The sequence below is a fragment of the Lepisosteus oculatus genome, chromosome 6 (genome assembly GCF_040954835.1).
Source record: "Lepisosteus oculatus isolate fLepOcu1 chromosome 6, fLepOcu1.hap2, whole genome shotgun sequence".
Classification (NCBI taxonomy): Eukaryota; Metazoa; Chordata; class Actinopteri; order Semionotiformes; family Lepisosteidae; genus Lepisosteus; species Lepisosteus oculatus.
In genome coordinates, this window is record NC_090701.1 from 47954978 (window position 1) to 47974070 (window position 19093).

Below are 19093 nucleotides of genomic sequence, written 5' to 3' on the forward strand. Positions count from 1 at the left end.
AATGTAAGATCAGACCACCACAGTGACCCACGATTTTAAGTGTTTAAATTTTAAAAACAGATCAACAAAATAGCTATTTATTGTAAAATAGCACAGAACATTTGAAATCATATTATGTCTGTTATTTGGATTTTCAGAAGCTCTCTTTTAATTCCAGTGTTTTTACAACACTAAGCATAGGATTTTATTAATGAATGCAAAATTAAATTTTTTGAAAGGTTTAAAAAAACTTATCTCCTCACTGCAGTTCCTTCTCAATAAGACAACAAATCCAGTTTATCCTTTTAGCAGCTTTTGCTGGCTACGTTCTGACAGTAGAGAAGTAAAACAGTGCATTGCATGAATTTAACAGGAATTAAACATAAAGGAACAGAACAGGTCTCATTCGTCTCTTCAAATAAGAGGACATTCAAAATATTTTTATTGCAGCAATTCAATTGAAAATGAAAGCTACAGTAAATGTCAAACATCAAGAAACAATCTCAGAAAAAAAAGTGAAAGAATTAAAAATGTTTTATTGATCTAAACCAATAGAATTACCTTATGTTTTGAAATTGCATATACTTATTAGTAATTGGTTATATTTGCATGATGGTGTTACCAAACAATATTTGGATACTTTTGGAACTTGGGAGCTATTTTATGAGACAGGACTACAACTAGAACTGTCTGTGAACATGACAGAAAAACACAACAAAACCTTGCATAAATATGTAGTATCGTATCTGTCAATGTTCCCTTGTTATTTAGATTATTACAAAACAGCACGGGGATTACATAATGGGATAAACCTTTTGTCAATGTTCATGTAGAAATCTTACATTTCTGTTGCTTTTAGCACTATTGCAGTCTGTCCATTTATAATCAATTTACTGAATAGCATTTTCTCTTTTAATAAATTATTGATAAGCTTCATAATACGTCCTACAGTATATTTGAAGTTGATACTACATTAGACCACCATTCATTCTGTCTCAAATTAAGTCTCCAAAAAGAAGTCTCAGATGTTTATAATTTATCCTCCTTTTTGACCCCTCTTTTGAGTTTCAAATTTTGTTGCAGAGGTGGTTCCAATGTCTATGTGTGAACTGACTGCTTCAATTAACCTCCATATTTGGCTCTAATTGATGAATAAATTAACAAAAAGGGCACAGTTCCATTTTATCTGTTGAACTGTTTTATGGTGTACGAAAGTAATGTTTTAGCTGAACAAATATCCTTAGTTTAACAACTGTTTATCATGGTCCCAAACCAATACAATATTAAAATTCTATTAAACCAGCAATACAATTAAAAGGCCTTGCTACTGTATGCTGTCTGTTATTCGCGTCTATTGTTTTTATGTGTAAAATGTCTCCTTTACATCTCTAAACACCTTTGAAAAACCTGAATTTTGCAACATGTTATGCTTTTGTTTCAGTATTAGCATAAAAAAGGAAAGTGTTTTTTAAATCTACAATACAGTCAATATCCTCTCAGAAAAATGGTGATGAAAATGCCATTGCCTTTAGATGTTACCAGATGTCATAATTAAAAGGTATAGCTATTTCTTTCTACACCTGAGAATATCAAGAGGCATTAATAAAATGAGGGTGAAATGAGAAATTTAAATGCAAATCTTCAAGGGGGAAAAACCTTTGATGAGTTAACAATAACCACAAGTGCATCCACTTTTCCATACAAATACAAAAACATAGAGAACAACATGACATTTCACAAATTGAAATGCAGGCTTCATAGTTTCCCTGGATGTTGTCATAGACACACAATTATATTATGCAGATGCATTCCTTGTCACAGGAGTGCAGTGTTGACTCTCTGCTGTTTTTGAGTAAGATACAGCACAAATAGCGTGCTAATCACAGAACAGGGAAGGCAGAGAGGGGAAGTGCAGGCATCCGCTGGATGCGGAGGAGGGATTCATGTTGCTTATTCCACCTAATTACCGTAAATTTGTAATTACTGTTGTTTGCTTTAGTATATCAAAGTTATTTTAATTAACTTAAAGCCAAAGCATTAGTACCACAATTGTTATATAAGGAAGGTTTACTTATGCTTTTTAGCTATACTGTACATACTATATACAGTACCATAGTCATTTATGCAGTGATATACTGTAGGGGTGGACTTCGTTATATGTGAATTTGGCTATTCACAACATTTTTCTGCACCAAAGCCTCGCAAAAGTCAAGACCCTAGTGTATGCCAATGCTTCCATGACATTCTGCAAACCATAGATTAAGGAAATGGAGATACTCTATTCTTACATTATATAAGTACTCAGAACTGAAGCAAATTGAAACATCATATTTCAGACTTCCTGTAAACTTACCTTTTCTATTTCTCAAATACACCAGGCAACAGGATCTTCTACAGAAACAGACATTATGTGAAGGAGATAAGATTATATTATTCTTCTTTCTACTATTACTTACAAAGTGTTTAAATTCTTCATCTTCTTAAATGCTCCAGGTGTAATTTCTCTTATTCTGTTGAATCGAAGATCTCTGCAAAATCCAAACAAAATGGTGAAACATTTTTAGAAGTCTAAAGTATTGCTTTATTATTATTATTAGTAGTAGTAGTAGTAGTAGTAGTAGTAGTATCAGTATCAGGCAAGGAAAAGAGCTAAACCAAACTTTAATATAATTTTTAGCATTAACAGAAGAAATAAAGTGTATAAAGGGTAGAGGTTGAAAAAAGTATAATTAATCATTTCTTATTTCAGAAAGGACTCTGCACTGTTAAAAACTATCTTGTTATAAAAGAGGCATTAATATTACAAGAATCAGATGATTCGATGTATTTTTCCAATAGTTCATAACAAAATTTGATGGGCACTTACAGTAGGACAGCGGGAATTATCATATGATTGAATATGGCAAATTCTGCCTAATCCATTATAAAGCAGTAAGTAAAACAGATAACTGTATACTGTAAAGCAATCAATCTTAGGGCTCATGTAAAGTTATGATAAGAAGTTCAACGAAAAGTTTGTAATGACATTTCAAGGAAGAGCAACCACAATTACTCTTGGTCTGAAAGGTCCAGTATGTCTTATGGAGACAGGTTAAAGGCATTCATATTTATAATCTTGAAAATAGAGAATTAGACTACATAGTAAAACAAGAACCTGAGCAAAAGTGAAAAGCAAGTAAAGATTCATTTAATGCTGAAAATACAACATTGCTGTACATAACACGATACAGAGTTATGAATACCTGGTACATGCAATCAGTGAAGTTTACAAGTTAGGATATCTTGTGCCCTTTGTTGGAAATCTTAGAAGGTGTTACAGAATATATAAATATACCTAATTTCTTAATAATGCAACGTCTAGAAGCAATGAGCCATCTTCAATATCAACTTAAATACTGTTTAAACATAAATGTGAATGCTGCTTTTGAAATTAACAAATGTGTCACTCAGCTATTTCTTTTGTAGATTCAATAAAGCTCCAAAAATGTGTGGTTAGTATAACATTTAATTTATGATTATTTGAATGGTATCATATAAGGCACTGAAATATTTTTTAAAGAACTTGTATCTACGTGCATCACTCAAGATTGTAATCTTTATAATTATAGATTATGAAGAATTCACTGTGGAGTGATTGTCTGCCAACAACTAATCTACCTTCATCACAATGACATGCAACTACTACTGCTACTCCAAAAGTAACATCTGTTTAAATGTTTTGGCATTTTCAAATGAATGCACTGAAATATTATACAAATAATATTTTCAACTTTTTCAGATAAAGGTAAAAAAAGCTAAGATTTATGAAAATGTGTATCTCTAACAAAAATCTTTATCTCTTGTAGGTTTCTAGAGAAAATGAAACAAAGTTTCTAGTGATATTCGAAACTAAGTTTATATTATCAGGTGGAGGTTAAACGCACTTCCACTCAACTGCATACGGTACAACATGGCCCAGAGTGCTCTTTTCTAAGATTCCTCCCTCCACCCCAGCATCGCCATTGCAGCATTTTCTCCCTGACTCACACCTCATATGTTAGGGGGGAAGTGACAGACCAGCGAAATTGGATTCTAAATCCAATACATGCATTTCTTTACAACGGCTAGGTGCAGCTCTGCTCTGTCTCTTCCAGGATTTGCTCACTATCCCGAGACCAGATGGTTAGAATTTTCCATGAGCAGACATTTCCCTTCTGTCTTTTTATCATATAAGGATAAATATAACTATTGACATGTACACTTTTTACACACAGTCACAAAAATGAAGGTAAAGAAGAACAGTAGTTTAAGTGACCTAACTATAGAGCACTAATGTGTTGAGTGTTTGTGAATTGCGATTTCACGTTTCCAGTGTGACTGACAATATGGGATGAATTGTTTTCTCCGGGGAGAATTTGTCTTATGTTCTCAAACCAACCACACATTTTTCATTCATTTGAAGCATTCAGTCGACTTCATATTTTAGCTAGTAAGTGTAAGATTATTTGATATAATGCCTGATTAAACCTTGATACCTTCAAAGATAAAATTATAAGCACAAACATTAGAACCCAGTTTTGCTACTTCATCGTGTGACATTAGATTTTTTACGTTTAATTTTCTGTAAAATTATTTGTTAAAAAACAAGGCCTTAAATAAGCTGATATGAATACATACATTGAAAATGTAAATTAACACAATTTATTATCAGTGAATTTGTTGCTGAATTTTTAATTGTACCTGGTGCTTTTTCATTCATGTTTGTCTGTTTTTTTTCTGCTGGTAGCTATTTCATCAACTTTTCTTTCAGATTTTGTTAGATGTTGATGTTCTCCATTGGGGGTGCATCACAAGATTAGCCTGTTCATTCATGTCTTCTAATGTTCTCTTCATGAAACACTTTTTAACTGTAAAATTAATATCCACCTAGAGCTGCAGTGATCTTTATCACAAGACTCACTGTCTATTCCAGTCTTTCCACTAATTATTGTAAATTATCTAGAAAGTACAACTGTTCACAATCAAATATTAACTGTATAACCAGACGATCATACTGTACCAATGTTAATGATTGTTTAGCTATATGTGTATTGTTTTAAAAATAAATAGATGCAAGCATATGAACCCAGCAGCAGAAATCACAAATAGTGAGTAAATACACAGATCACCAAACATTTTGACAGGTGACCACACCCCTTTTTCTAGCGTAATTTTCCCAGGACCATCTCCACTCCCCTTCGTTATTGCATCATGCTGTACTTTTAAAACTCAAATCCATTTTTGAAGGTTGACTGGGCAGAAAATTGGCCCAGACATGACCAAGCGTGAGTTAAAAAAGGTCTATTATACTCCAAAGACATCAGGGAGCTATGAAGAGTGCAGGGCCTGCTGAGGGCCCATTGTACAAAGCAGCACAGGGAGACCTAGTGGTAGAGGAAAAATAAAGGCAGGATTACATGCAGGTTTGTATCTTACCTCCAGCATCTCATGCACCAGAAAGGAGTTTCACAAACTGCTTAAAAATGCATGAGGTGCTTTCACTGAAGCACACATGAGACTAACAAGTGTCCTCTGGGGGGCAGCTGTGAAGGATGCTCTCAGGACAACAGATGTAATAATTCTGTTTCATTTGTAACATCTGTTGCAGAGACAATAATGAAACATTACAAGTGATCTCTTACTTGCAGTGCAAACTTTGCTGTAATGGTTTAGAATTAAAATCATGTAGTTGCAGCTGGCAAATATACACTGTCCTACAAAAGGGTGTACCTATTGGGCACTGAGAAAAGGAAGTGCAGAAAAGAAGAGCAGGATAAGCGATCTCAAAATAGAGGTGCACCAAATCCTGTCACTGTAATAATACACTGTATTTCATTTGGTTTTGAGTCCATCAGATCCATGTAATTAGTGAATGGTAAACAAAACATTTTCTAAATGTATTACAGAGCCACAGATGTCTTCAGCCAATTTGATCACAGTGCATGGTATGATTCCATGCTCAAATCAGATAATAGTACATTTCACAATCATTTCCACATTTTGCTTTTAGCACAGTGACTGACAGCTTTGAAAAAGTGGTCTGCTTTGATTGTGTTTTATAGAGCTTGCAGAATGGTCCAGCTCTAGAGTTAAACAGCCCAGTATCACTTTTAGCCTTCCTAAGCGATGTGTAACCAAAGCTATAGTTCATGGTGATGCAACTGAACACAACCTGAGAAACTCTTCCAGCAAAATAAACACAGGCATGTAACTATGCACTGGGGCAAGGTTCTAAGAAAAAAATATTAACCTTGCCGAAAAATGTTGTTAAAACGAAAAAGATACCATGTGCCAGCCTAGGTTTGAATGTCTATCCACAGGTAGAAACAGGGAATTTTGTGGAAAATGTACTCGATGGTGTTGCCAGCCCCCATGTAGAAGTGGAGAATGTAAATAATCATGTACAGGGTGGGGATATGGAACAAGACACTGTGTGTGAAAAGAATGGTGTTGAAAAAAAGAGGATAATGTTGATAATAAGCAAAGTAAGGTGAGGGTGAAGAACTGAGGTACCCCTTAGTTTTTCTATAATGTGTATAAATTTATGACCAATGTTATTATATGTTTAGAGTTGTCAGGTATCATACAGATTTTCAGTTAATTCTGGTGCACAGGATAGGAAGTTACATCGAAGTTCTAAGTGCGTTCCATGGTGCAGTGCAGGGAATATTAAATGAAATTTCACCACAAGTAGGAAGTAATGACTTTATAGCTGCATCTGTCTTTGGCCGGGTTTAATAATCCTCTGTATTTGCTTAGAAGACGCACAGGATAGCTGAAAGCAGAGGATACCTTAAATCACATCTCAAACCTCTTACAAAGTCATACAGAAGTTCACACTGATGTGAACTCATAATCATTGTGACAGTGGTTAGGAATATGTACAGTACTTACTCTGCTGCTCCCTGCAGAGTACATGTACCTAGTGTCTGAGAGTCCTCTCCTAGGTCCAATTATGTAATCCATCCAGCAAACCTTCCTTTTCATGCATTATCTGCTGACTGGGGCTTTTTGAAGCACTCCCAACAAGGGATCTTTACTCATCACTCAGGTGGCGGAAGTATCCCTGTGATGGTTCAGGCATGGGCAAAGATGACTGTCCAAGACTTATTCAGGAAAAGGCTGTATACAGATGGCCAGCTGTAATGATGCATTGTTCATTTATATCCTGTTTCTGGGTCCCCTGCTGTCGATCACGATCACCAGCACAGCCAAACCTGTGGAGCATCCCCAGCTTCACCTCTGAATGGTATGGTGACTGCCTCACATCTGTGGTAAGGCAGGATGATGCATTTTACTTTTAGCCTATCAGACATAAGCTTTAGCCTAGGTTACTATGCCTTTGCTACAACTGATTTTTACCATAAATTCATTTGGATGTTTGTTGTCTACTGTGATTCTAGTGTATGTTATCTTGTTTAAAAGCAGGTAATGATTTCAAACGGTTCTAAAAGTTATAACTGACAAACGGCTAACAGTAAGTTATTCCTGTATGTCGAAAAAAAGGAAAATAAATGCAGTGGGTCAAAAATTCAACGACAAATAGTTGGAAGAGTGTTTTTGTGTCCCTTGGAAAGAACAGGTAATCTGTCTTATTGTCAGGAACCAGTTCTTTCCTGTCCCTATGCGGACGACACGATCCGGAAGGTGAAGAAACAATAGGGAAAAATATCACGCAGGAGTCGGTCAGGGGACAGGGGGGCGTGTACGAAGTGAGCAGGTGTCCAGGGGAAGTGAGTCCGGGGCAAACAATCCAAGCATAAATCCACAAGGGAAATCCAAAAGGGGAGGCGAAGTCCAAGACCAGGGTATCCATCCAAAGAAACTAAAAACCAGAACCGGGTCGGGACCGGCGGGACAGGGAATCAGGAACAGGAAACTAAAACCATAACGGAGCCAGACGCAGCAGGACCCCGGGCTCTCACGAAACGGGATTCAATGAGAAGCCCCGAGCAATCGCCAGCGTCTGGCTTTAAAGGTGGAACTAAAGAGGGGCTGGAATAAGAAACAGGTGCGAGGAATGGGACAGAACGAGGAAGGGCTGGAGCACCCTTAAGAGGAGGAGTAACGATCGTTACAGTTATCTGTCGGGAAACAATCACCGTGATTGAAGAATACAACATAAAAAGGCGTTACAAGACAACACATCAGGCTAAGTTTTCGGAATACAGAAGAGATGGACAGAGGGAAAAATTAGAACATTTGAAAAAGTCATTTCAGGGGCAGCAAAAACTGTTAAAGAGAAAATGTGAAGAAAATGTCCCATACCATATAACCCTATTACTAAAAAGTTCTAGCAGTCTAAAATTATACCTAAGGATACGTCAGGCATCATATGGTAGTAAAGGAATTATTATTAACTAAAACCAGGTGTGAGCATAATTCCATCCAGCTGCTGATTTTGTGTTCCAGAAATCTAACCTCATAAAATTTAATATCCTTTTTTGTTCAAAATCATCCACTTATGAGTAAAAGAAGCATTAACAAGACAACTTTCAAAGCTTGAAAGCTTGTGTTTTCTAAAAACTGTGTTTTCTACAACTGAATATGAATTAATTGTTCTGGAGCAAAAATCATTCTTTTGCAAGTAGAGAATTGACATATGTGTTGACATATATTTATATTAATAATGTATTCCAATGTGTTTAAATGAAGCTTTGATAAACCAAAGTAAAAATTAGATACATTGCAATGTACAACATTATTTATATTACCATGTTTCATCACTATACATAAAATAGTAAAATAAGTTAGAATTATGCAAAATAGAACCAAGACTAACAGTACAAAAAATAATAGGTTTGCCTCAGTTTTATGTACAGGAACAGTTATTAACAACAGGGTTTTTTTCATTTGCATTTGTAGAACACAATTAATCTTCCCAATACAATATTACAGGTATTTTAATGAAACTACAATACTTAATGCATGCTCTTTATGTTGCTCTTTACAATTACAACAGTGGCTTTGCATAAAGACGTGATCTGTGATATTTATTCTATCATTTGGTGGGTTTCATGATTCACAGCATAATCAAAACTGGATATTTATATTCAGAGCAATGCACAATCTAAAGCAGGAAAGGAACAAGTAAAAGTTTATTCCATGCTGAAAAGAGAAGAGAAGAAACACAATGTTTCGACTGTGGAGCCTTCTTCAGATGTGTGACACAACCGAAGAAGGCTCCACAGCTGAAATGTTGTGTTTCTTTTCTTCTCTTTTCAGCATGGAATAAACCTTTACTTGTTCCTTTGCAGTCTATGCATGCTGACGCAGCTCCCTACTTGAACTACTATCTAAAGCAGGAGTCCATTTGTTATTATTTTTGTTTTGAATCTTGTAATAAAAACTCTCATACAGTGACTAATGTACAGTAGGCTAAAAGCAAATGTGATGAGTAGAAAAATGGAAGAAGAATAGAAACTTATGAACACTTAAAATCATTTTATTATTTTAAAATCATACTGTGTTTAGATTTCCTAAGAAATAGGTTAAGTAAAGAAATTCAGAATGATTAATTAAATCCAAAGGTCTTTTCAGTCATCTGTGCAAACTAGGACAATATCTATTGATTACACTGGAAGGGAAAGATTAGATTTTCCACAAAATAAATTAGGAATTTATAATAATTGTGGGTTATGTTACAAAAAGTACAATTCTTATTCAGTTTTACAAAGCACATACAGTAAGTAAAATAATGAGCACATATTTGGAGCATTTCAGTTATATTTGCTACTCTGAACGTTTGGATTTTGTTCATTTAGAAATTTGCTACCTTTTACTTTCCATCTGCCATGTAAGGATTTGATTTCAGTAAATACTTGGAAAAGATGAGATTCTAACCATAAAAGACAATAGAAGGTTACCAAAGAACACTTTTAGGCTTGTCTATATACATTTTATTATATAAAATGTTGTATATAATAAATATATATATTTGCTGCCTTGTGCCTACTGCCTACTGCCTTGTCTCTCTCACACCTGAAGAAGGCTCCAAGGCCAAAACGTTGTGTTTTTTCTCTCTTCTTTTTTTCAGCATGGAATAAACCTATTACTTGTTCCTTTGCAGCCTATGCATGCTGACGCACCTACCCACCAGATTTTATTATATATGTGAATTTATATACAGTATACAGTATATAATTAACATACGTGCAGTTGACATGTGTCTGTTTTATGCCCTGTGAGTTCAGTTATTGCTTTTCTTTTTCCTTACTAATATTAATATTAATATTCATATTGTTATTTCTCATACTGTAGATCATCCTCAATGTCATTTATCATTATTTTTAAAATTTTATCAAACCCTCAAATGAGAATTTTTGCCCGTCGTGAAAGTAAAGTAAATAATACTTGGACCTGGAAATACACGTTCATAGTTTGTCATTATATAATGATTAATTGGATAATTAGTGATTTGTGTCCATGATTAAATTACCATTCTGACAATGATAAATTGTGTAATAAAGCCAATAATCTTGTTTTCCACATCTTTGTTCACAGGGTATTATAGCTTTCAAAAGCCAGATATGTTATTTTTATAGCTCTACTGCTATGTTGCTGTATTTTCCTGTGAAAGTAATTATAATTAATTATAACAAGAAACCCATTACTAAAAGGAGATTAGACCGAGCTTTTGCTTTACCACTAAATGCAAGTCATTAAAAGTCAAATGTATAACTTTACACTTAAAGTTTGTCCATTATATATTTTGTACCCATCTACACAAGATAAAATTACATTAAATTGTTTGCTCTAGAAGCAGCAGTTAACTAAAACTTTTACAACCTGTGTAATGACAAGGTTTGCTTGTTGGAGTGAAGCCTAAATGGTTTAGAAACAAGCAATCATTTAGTCTGGGGAGATTCAGAAGATATTCCTTATCCTATATCTAATTTTAAGCCTTCTCTTGGCTTTCCCTAACCTGCTTATCTATGGATTGCTCTCTGTTGTACAGTATCTCACCCATTAAATTCTTCTGTACATAATCCCTACATTCCCACAGGAAAAGTACCCATAGAAAGGTTAAAAAGAAATGAGACGAGGCCTTTTGGCCCAACTAGCAGTGAAGTGTCTGTCTACAATGGAGCCTTTTTCTTCAGTGACTAATCACTATCTTTTGTGAATTATAACTGTCTTCGTTTAAACTGCACAACCATATTACGATTAGCTTAAGTACATTTTTAGATTTGCTACCAACTGTTAAGTGACAGAATAGATTTTCATTCAGTTATTGTGAAACTATTGTTAGGGGCCACACTGTTATTCATAAATCTTATATTGGGAATGGCCTAGTTCCCTTGTAAATGGACTTTGTAAACAGTGCCAATTTAAGGTTTTCTTTTTTGCAGAAATATTAAGTAAATAAACCTGGTTATTAATGACTTTGAGTGGGAGATTTAAGATTTTGAAGTGATGAAAATGGCTTCACAGTTCAAACCTAAATTAAATCAAGTGACAAAGGTGGGAATGTGGCATTGTGGTTGGCCACCACTTTTGGTTTTGTGCCTTAATTGATAACAGCTGTGTTTTTCAAAGAGAAGAAATAGTGGCATTTCTCCTTATTTTCTGTCTGAATTGACATTCTAATTTGTTTTTCCAAGTTTTTCATTACTTCACTGATGTTGGGTTTCTTTGAATAGACCAATTTTTTCAATCCCCAATGCAAACAATGATTGATATTTATATTACTAAATTGAATTTTAAAATGTATAAGGTATTTTAAGAATAAGGTATTTGACTTATACACGAGGCGCACTCAGGGAGCAATATGAAACCACAATGGCAGTTATTCACCCATATCTTTCACTGTTATATTATCCATGGGGATGTTTTAGAGCTTTTATTATGATTTTAAATGAATCGGTAATTCTTTGTTATTTTGTCATATGCTTCATCATTTCCTATAAACACAGCTTCTAAGCAGAGGAATATGCATTTAATTTAAATTCTAAATCCTTTGAGGCTTAAAATCACCAATTCAGTGTTCACATTAGAAAGAGTACTACTCAACAAGGTGTTTCAAGCCACAGTGCTTGGAATTTAAAAATAAAGAAAAGACATTAACAGACAATGCCAGATTTATAACAGAAGATAATTCATTTAAGGTTATATTAAGACACATTGCCACTGAAATATTCACACCCTTAATAACGAGTTATGGTAGCAGGCCGACAATCAACATTCCCTATGGGAAGAATTCAAACACTCCTTTCATCTCATTTATCAACTTTCATAGAGGGTGTTTAACCTCCTGTTCATACTTAATTTTATTTTTATCGCAGTAATATTTCAAATGTAATACAAAAACATAATTTTTACCTTTACAACTCTGAATAATATTCTATATTTTAAATACTGTAGTTCATGGAAAGGGACGAGAAACCCTTGAGATAAGATTTTCCCAGAAACTCATCATTCTTTTATTTAAGGAACCAAGTAAACTCCTCCACAGTCCGGTTGGACAGACATTTCAACTATCATATTGAATTCTGCAACATTTTCATGCGTGGTATGATCCTGGTTTCTGCATTTATTTGAGCACATTATCTCCAAAAACGTATATTTGTTGGGAGTTTATGTACTGTAATATCGCTGAGGTAATCCATCAAAACAGAAATAAGATAAACTTCCCCTCAAAACTGTAATATTTTAGATATAGTGATTTACTTTTGCTTTAAATATTTACTAACATACAATAATTTACATTAAAATGTAGAATTGTACCTAATGTAACTGAGTTTTAGTGGGTTTTTTTTTTCAGTTTGAACATTGTAGTTCTTTATTCTTTATCCTCACAACAGTTAAGTTATAACATATGCAACATGCAAATTGTACAATGAACTGCAAATATATACTAAGCTGATGAATAAAACTTGAAAACTAGATTTCCCACAGCTGGGCTAGCAGTTATGCCAGGAACATTATGTACTGAACACTAATGTATTCCAATTGCACAGAGAGTGCCAGGAGATAATAACCAATTCTCTAGACATTTTCCTTTCATTCAGTCAGACATACCGTATTGTAGGCAAATAACACTAGTGAGTATAAAAAAATCAAAATTAATATACATTTTTTTTCTATTATAGAATGAAATGAAACACCTCTCATCTTCATACAGGCTAGATGTGTCATTTTGCCATTTTAAGTATACTGTATACAGTAAAAGCCAAAGGTACAGTTAGAGCAATACTGTACTTCTTGCATTTTTATTTATGTTAAAAAGGTAAAGTTAGCTAAAAAAAGAACCAATTCTTTTTGAATTTCACCAATTTCACCATGTTACTGTCTAAAGAAAAACACAATCAAATTTTACTAGTACTACATTCTGAACAGACTGTATATTTTTCAATGTTATACTGTATAATGAGAAAACATAATAACAATGTTTCATGGTGTATTATGAACAATGAGCTTTATGAGTGTCATGAGAACAAGCTAAATGTTCTTGGAATCCTCTCCAAAAAAGAAACAGCATATTACATGGAGCATTCCTGGCCATACTTAATTCATTTGTAATCTCATTTTAAGTACGATATCTGCAAATGCCTTCCATTATCCTGCATTTACTTAGCAACTCCTTTCCTTTTTACAATCAATTCTTTCTCTGCTATTTCCTGTTCAGGTTTATTTTAATCCGTGTTTTGCAAAATAAATAAAATAATAAATAAAGCTAAATGGGTATAAGGGTATTTCAATAAATAAGAAAAGTAAGTGTTTTTCTGGCAGAATTGAACAGGTAGAGTGATGAAACACCATCATTTTTTTGATTATGAGCTCACAGTGGCATGAGACCTGTTCATGGTAACACCACAGGTCAATTTAAAGATGGGTGGCCTCGGTCCTTAACTAAACATGGTCAAACACTGAATGCTAGTCACCCATGGGACTAACTGCAGGAGACCATTGGTCAAAAACATTTCTGGGTTGCTAAAATATATGAAGGGCATTGTCTTGCTGCATGATAATACCAAGACACACCGCCAGCAGAAGTGCAGTGTCTGAGCACTTTCAGTGTAACACATGAGAGCCTTGATCTGGTACCCACTGATTTCTGCCTCTTCAGACCTTTACAGAATGTCTGTCCAGCAGATCATCTCCAACATTTGTTGAAGTATAATAGGCAGCTACAGTAAATGTTCACTCCAGCTTGACATGGATTCCTCTTATGCAGGATTCATTATTCTGCTTTCACAGTTGGACACATAGCTTAACAAGTTCAGACATTGTGGAAATGTATAAGCTTTTTTGCTTTATTATTGTTTATAAATGTAACTATGTATGAATACATGGGTAACTATGAAGGTCTTGCTACCTTATTTTTTGAATTGTTAAATAATTTAATACAGTATGTGTCAAACGCACTTACTGTATGACCAAAAAACTAAAATAAGAAACAACTAAAATTCTTTTGAAACACAGCTATAACTGCAAATGTTATTACCAAAGCTGTACATTTTTGTGTTTGTAATTATATTGACAAATGAAATTTCATCTTCAGTACACTTCTGCTAAAAATACAGAATTTCTTTGTTAAAAGGCTTTTAGTATTAAAAAGACCTCCCTCAAGGACCATGACAGCCAAGAGTTATGATTGTTCATTTTGTCTTTCTGTACTATAATTTGTCCCTGCTTTGACAAGACAGCCTAAGAGGTACAGTACAATTGAGTTGAAACATTTGTTTTAGCAAGATGAAATCTTTTAAATATATTTAATGTTTAATTGTCAGGAGACAATGTTTCATACAAGTGATGTACTGTACAAGGACGTCAGAGTACGTCAGGCTATCAGAATGCCATACTTGAATTATGGCTAAAAGTAGTGGTTAGGTAAGAGGTGGTCAAATTATATTTACCACAGGTAAATTTAAACACCTTTAATTCACTATATATACTATAATATGATCCATAGTGAAAGCAAGAAAACATTACAGCTGCTGTATGTGTAGTGATCACATTTGAGCTTTGATGAAGTTTGCAGACGTGTTACGCCACGCCCCCAGAGGACTCGGCATTCCTCCTTGCATTCCACCACAGTCCCCAGTTAGCTCATTTTCCCCAGCCTATTTAATGCTGCTTCACAGTCTCCCCTGTGCTCAGTATTAGTGTTCTTCCTGGCTAGAGCTACTCTAATTCTTGCGATTACTTTCTACTTGGTTTTTGGCTTCCTGATCCTGGTTTGTTTTTCGACTACGTCTCCTGGTGTTTTGGTTTTGGTACTTTGATTCTCGCTCTGGTTTCGGCTCTCGGATTCCTTATGGCTTACGGCATCGCTTATGGTTTTGTACTTTTGCACTGGCTTGTCTACCCTCGGCTTTCGGACCTCGGATTGTTCTATCAACTACACTTCTGGAAATCGCCCTGGTTTTCTGCATAGGGTCCTCACTACTAACCCGTAACAACATGTTACTGCAGTACAGGTAGCAGCTGAGGAATGTATAAAAGATCTGTAAAACTTTGAACATCAGATCTGAGTGAAGTCCCGAGATAACAGGCAGATGAAAAGAAGTTTGTGTTTGCCTTTATAAAAATAACTTATAGATGCTCTGAAGATATTTATCAAAATGACTCAATTCTGGTGGTATAGTGGCACAATGGTGTGCATTGCTGTCTTGTATGGCTGGGATCCTGGGCCCAATTGCTGGGTTATATGTAGTTTGTATGTTCTCCCCATGTTTGCATAGGTTTCCTCCAGGTACGCTAGTTTCCTCCCACAGTCCAAAGACATACTGGTAGGTTAGTTTGCTTCTGGGAAAAAATGGCCCTAGTAAGCTTGTGTGTGTTTGTCTGTGTGTGCCCTGCGATGGACTGGCATTTATCACACCTTGAACCTGTTACTTGTCAGGTTAATCTTCAGCATCCCCAATGACCCTCTACTGGAATTTTAGGACTACCTTGCCTGTATTTTGTTGTTTTTTTTATACATGTGACATATACGTGTGTTTTCTTTTTCATTAAACCTCCTTAAAACTGAACAATGTTGTAACGGACATTCAGCACAGAATTGAGGAGAGTTTTCAGATGTTTTTTTTCTTTGCTGTTCTTCACATGCCCTCTAGTTTTCACACTGTTTCGACAATGTTGGGTGAATCTTGTGAATCACTCTAACGGTGACTGCAGATATACTGCAATATGAATTTTGGCATGAAAGTTCTACGAATTATGGCTGTTCAAATTGGACAGGGACTGGGATTTTCATGAATGCTGCATAATTAATATTTACCTGTTAAAAGGTCAATAAGAATTCAGTAATATATGGGCTTGACTAATGTTTTTATCATGACTAATGCAGGTATGTGACATTTACATATTGGTTTTTTATTAAGTAATTTATTTATTGTCCACACAAATAAGCTCAAGGAGAGGCTCTGTCTACTGGAGCAGGACTAAAATTTAAAACTCCATTAAAAAAAACAGACCACATACAGTAAGGATTAAACTTTTCCTGCATGATGTAATGAAATTCTGGCAATAAGCTTTCTTTCTTTCTTTGGTATACAGGCTGTGATTTTGTGTTGTTTAAATTCACATAAAACCACCAACACTCGACTCCTTGTTTAAAAAACCCTTCAATTAGAAACCCATTAAGTGAAAAAAAACTTTCTCCTTATATAAGAGTGAATGGAATTCATGCATATTGTACCCTTTCACTCATTAATTCCACACTTAAACATAATAAGTTATTAATAATTAATATCAACAATTAACTATGTACAATAAATCTACTTTGGAAACTTAACCGATTACATAGGCTGCTCAAACAGGTAACATTCACAAGCCTACCAAGTGAACATTTAATGAGTAAGTGAGATGCATTTGAAAAAAAATCTTCATCTTTAAAAATTTTTATTTACGACAAATTACTTAAAAGTATCCAGGTTGTGTGCGAACAAACACAAACATGGTAACTTTGTCATTTTAACTCTGCATAACCATGATACAAATGGTATCAAAAGATACAAACAGGCTGTATAATACCTTGTAAGGCTAGAACTTTTAAAAGCAATATTAAAGGAGTGTGAAATACATAACATAATATAACATAATAACATAACATAATATGTTAATATATACTATATAATATAACATAATAACATAATATATACTACAAAGAAACAAGTAATAGGTTTCTTCCATGCTGAAAAAAAAAGAAAGAAAACACAAAGTTTCAGCCGTTATACAATTGAAGAAAATGTGTAAAAGAAACATTAAACCTCTTCTAATGTTCAATTCACTATCTAGAAAATGTTGCTTAATATTAGGAGAGGTTCCTGTTGTTACTCCACGATCACTAACACAGCCAAGAGAACCATGTTATCCCTAGTTATTCCACAGAGATTTTATAGAGCATATTAATCCCATTCACTCATGTACACGCATCACATAAATATTCCCTCCTAAAAATATTTCAGCATTAAACGAATAGTATGTTTAAAGTACAGCTAGGATAAGAGTTAGGCTGCCCCATAAATTTACTCCTATCATGTTCCTCCTATGTTTGTATTGTGATTACAAATTTTGGATGAGTGGTGCTTTGGTTTCACCTGTAAATGTTTTTTGCAGCTTAGTGTTGGTGTTTTGACAAGGTTTTTCAAGTGTTGTGAACCAGACAATTAGTATACAATACAGGATGAACAGCAAGTTTGTGTGTTTTTTAATTTCAATGTTGCCTATGTAGCATTTATATTTACAGGTTATGTCATCTTTCAAATAGTAATTTCCAAGGCCTTACTATAGTGTTTTGTACATAGCTTAATATTTAGTTCATAATTATAATGTATGAATCCTCAGTGATTTAAAAATGACAAAATCTGGGTCTTTTCTGCAGAGTTAATGTCACAGACCAAACTAAATGATACAACAGTTCATAAATACCCAAAACAAGCTGCTCCTCTATATAAAGGGGATACAAATAAACTGTTCTTAAGAGACAGCAGATTTGCACTTAAAAATAGTCACTAAAATCAATTTAAAAATCTGAGAGCGGTAGATTGCCTGAAAGCTGTTGGGTCTTTGTTTTCTTTTCTGTCTTCACTGCTAGATCTCATTCCAAGACAATACAAGACACACAACAACATTTTATAATGATTTTGAACATATGCTTTCCCTAATTATTCTAAGATATCCAAGACTCTATATGAATGTTTAAAACACAACTATTCATTTTAGGTTTTTGTTAACGAGCAAAGCTTTTTAAACTCATATTAAAAATCACTCAAAGTAAAATGCATTAATAAATATTCTGAGTGTACTACTGTATGTAATTGACCTCCTTCTAAACTTTTGAGTACTTGAAGCTGTATTGTCATTTATACAGAACAACATGCAGCCTTGACTGAAGCTTGTTTCTACTGCCAGTGCAGCCTCCTGAATGTTATAGCCCAAAGGAAAACATTGACATGCTTCTGAAAGATGTTTGGAGTTCCTGAAGTTCCTGTAAGGCGTGCTCTGGATCATAGGTCATTTCTGACCTGTCAAGTCTCATTTCCATCTGACTCATACAAGTTGGTGTTTATAAGCTATCCTGTTTTGTCTGCTCTCAAAAAGTCTCTAACAGAATCAGGTGGCTTTTTAACATATCTTTGGTGCAGTGATAGAAAAAGAAGTGTTCTCCTCCTCACTGCCTCACAAGTATATGCAATCACACCAACACTATGTTTAGTATATTCCGTTGTGCATGGTAAAGAATCAGGATCAGAGGGTACCAGAGAGGTTCAAGCAATAAAGGTAATCATTCTGAGTGTATACTGAGCTCTTTAGATATTGCCATTTTGAGTCTGGGCATGAGTGCCAAGGGCTTGGGTGGGGATGACTCACGCTGGGTATCCTCATTTTGCCAGATGTCTATGAACCTGTGGTGGTGCCAGAAAGCACTAAAGCCCTCCTAAAATGCTAAGTCTAAATGCGCTGTGTGGGGCTCACAGTGTGTTCAAGAAGCAGATTACTCTTCTCACATAGTGATGATTCTAATAGTGACTGCACAGCCCTCATCCCTCCCGTGCTGGTCCAAGGGTAATGGCAGTGAACCAAGTCAATTAACCACTGGTGATCTGACAAAATAGAGGGCATGAATAGAACACTATCAGTTCTTTCA

The 19093-nt window shown here is 34.7% G+C and overlaps 1 protein-coding gene across 1 annotated transcript in view; it reads right to left on the minus strand.

The window, feature by feature from the left end:
* The window catches only part of LOC102697626 (peroxidasin homolog), a 64662-nt gene that overhangs the window by 40817 nt on the left and 4752 nt on the right, over positions 1-19093 (minus strand). Inside the window, exon 2 of the mRNA XM_015353391.2 lies at positions 2436-2507. Coding sequence (XP_015208877.2) covers positions 2436-2507 — 72 coding nt within the window. The remainder of the gene's footprint in view (positions 1-2435; positions 2508-19093) is intronic.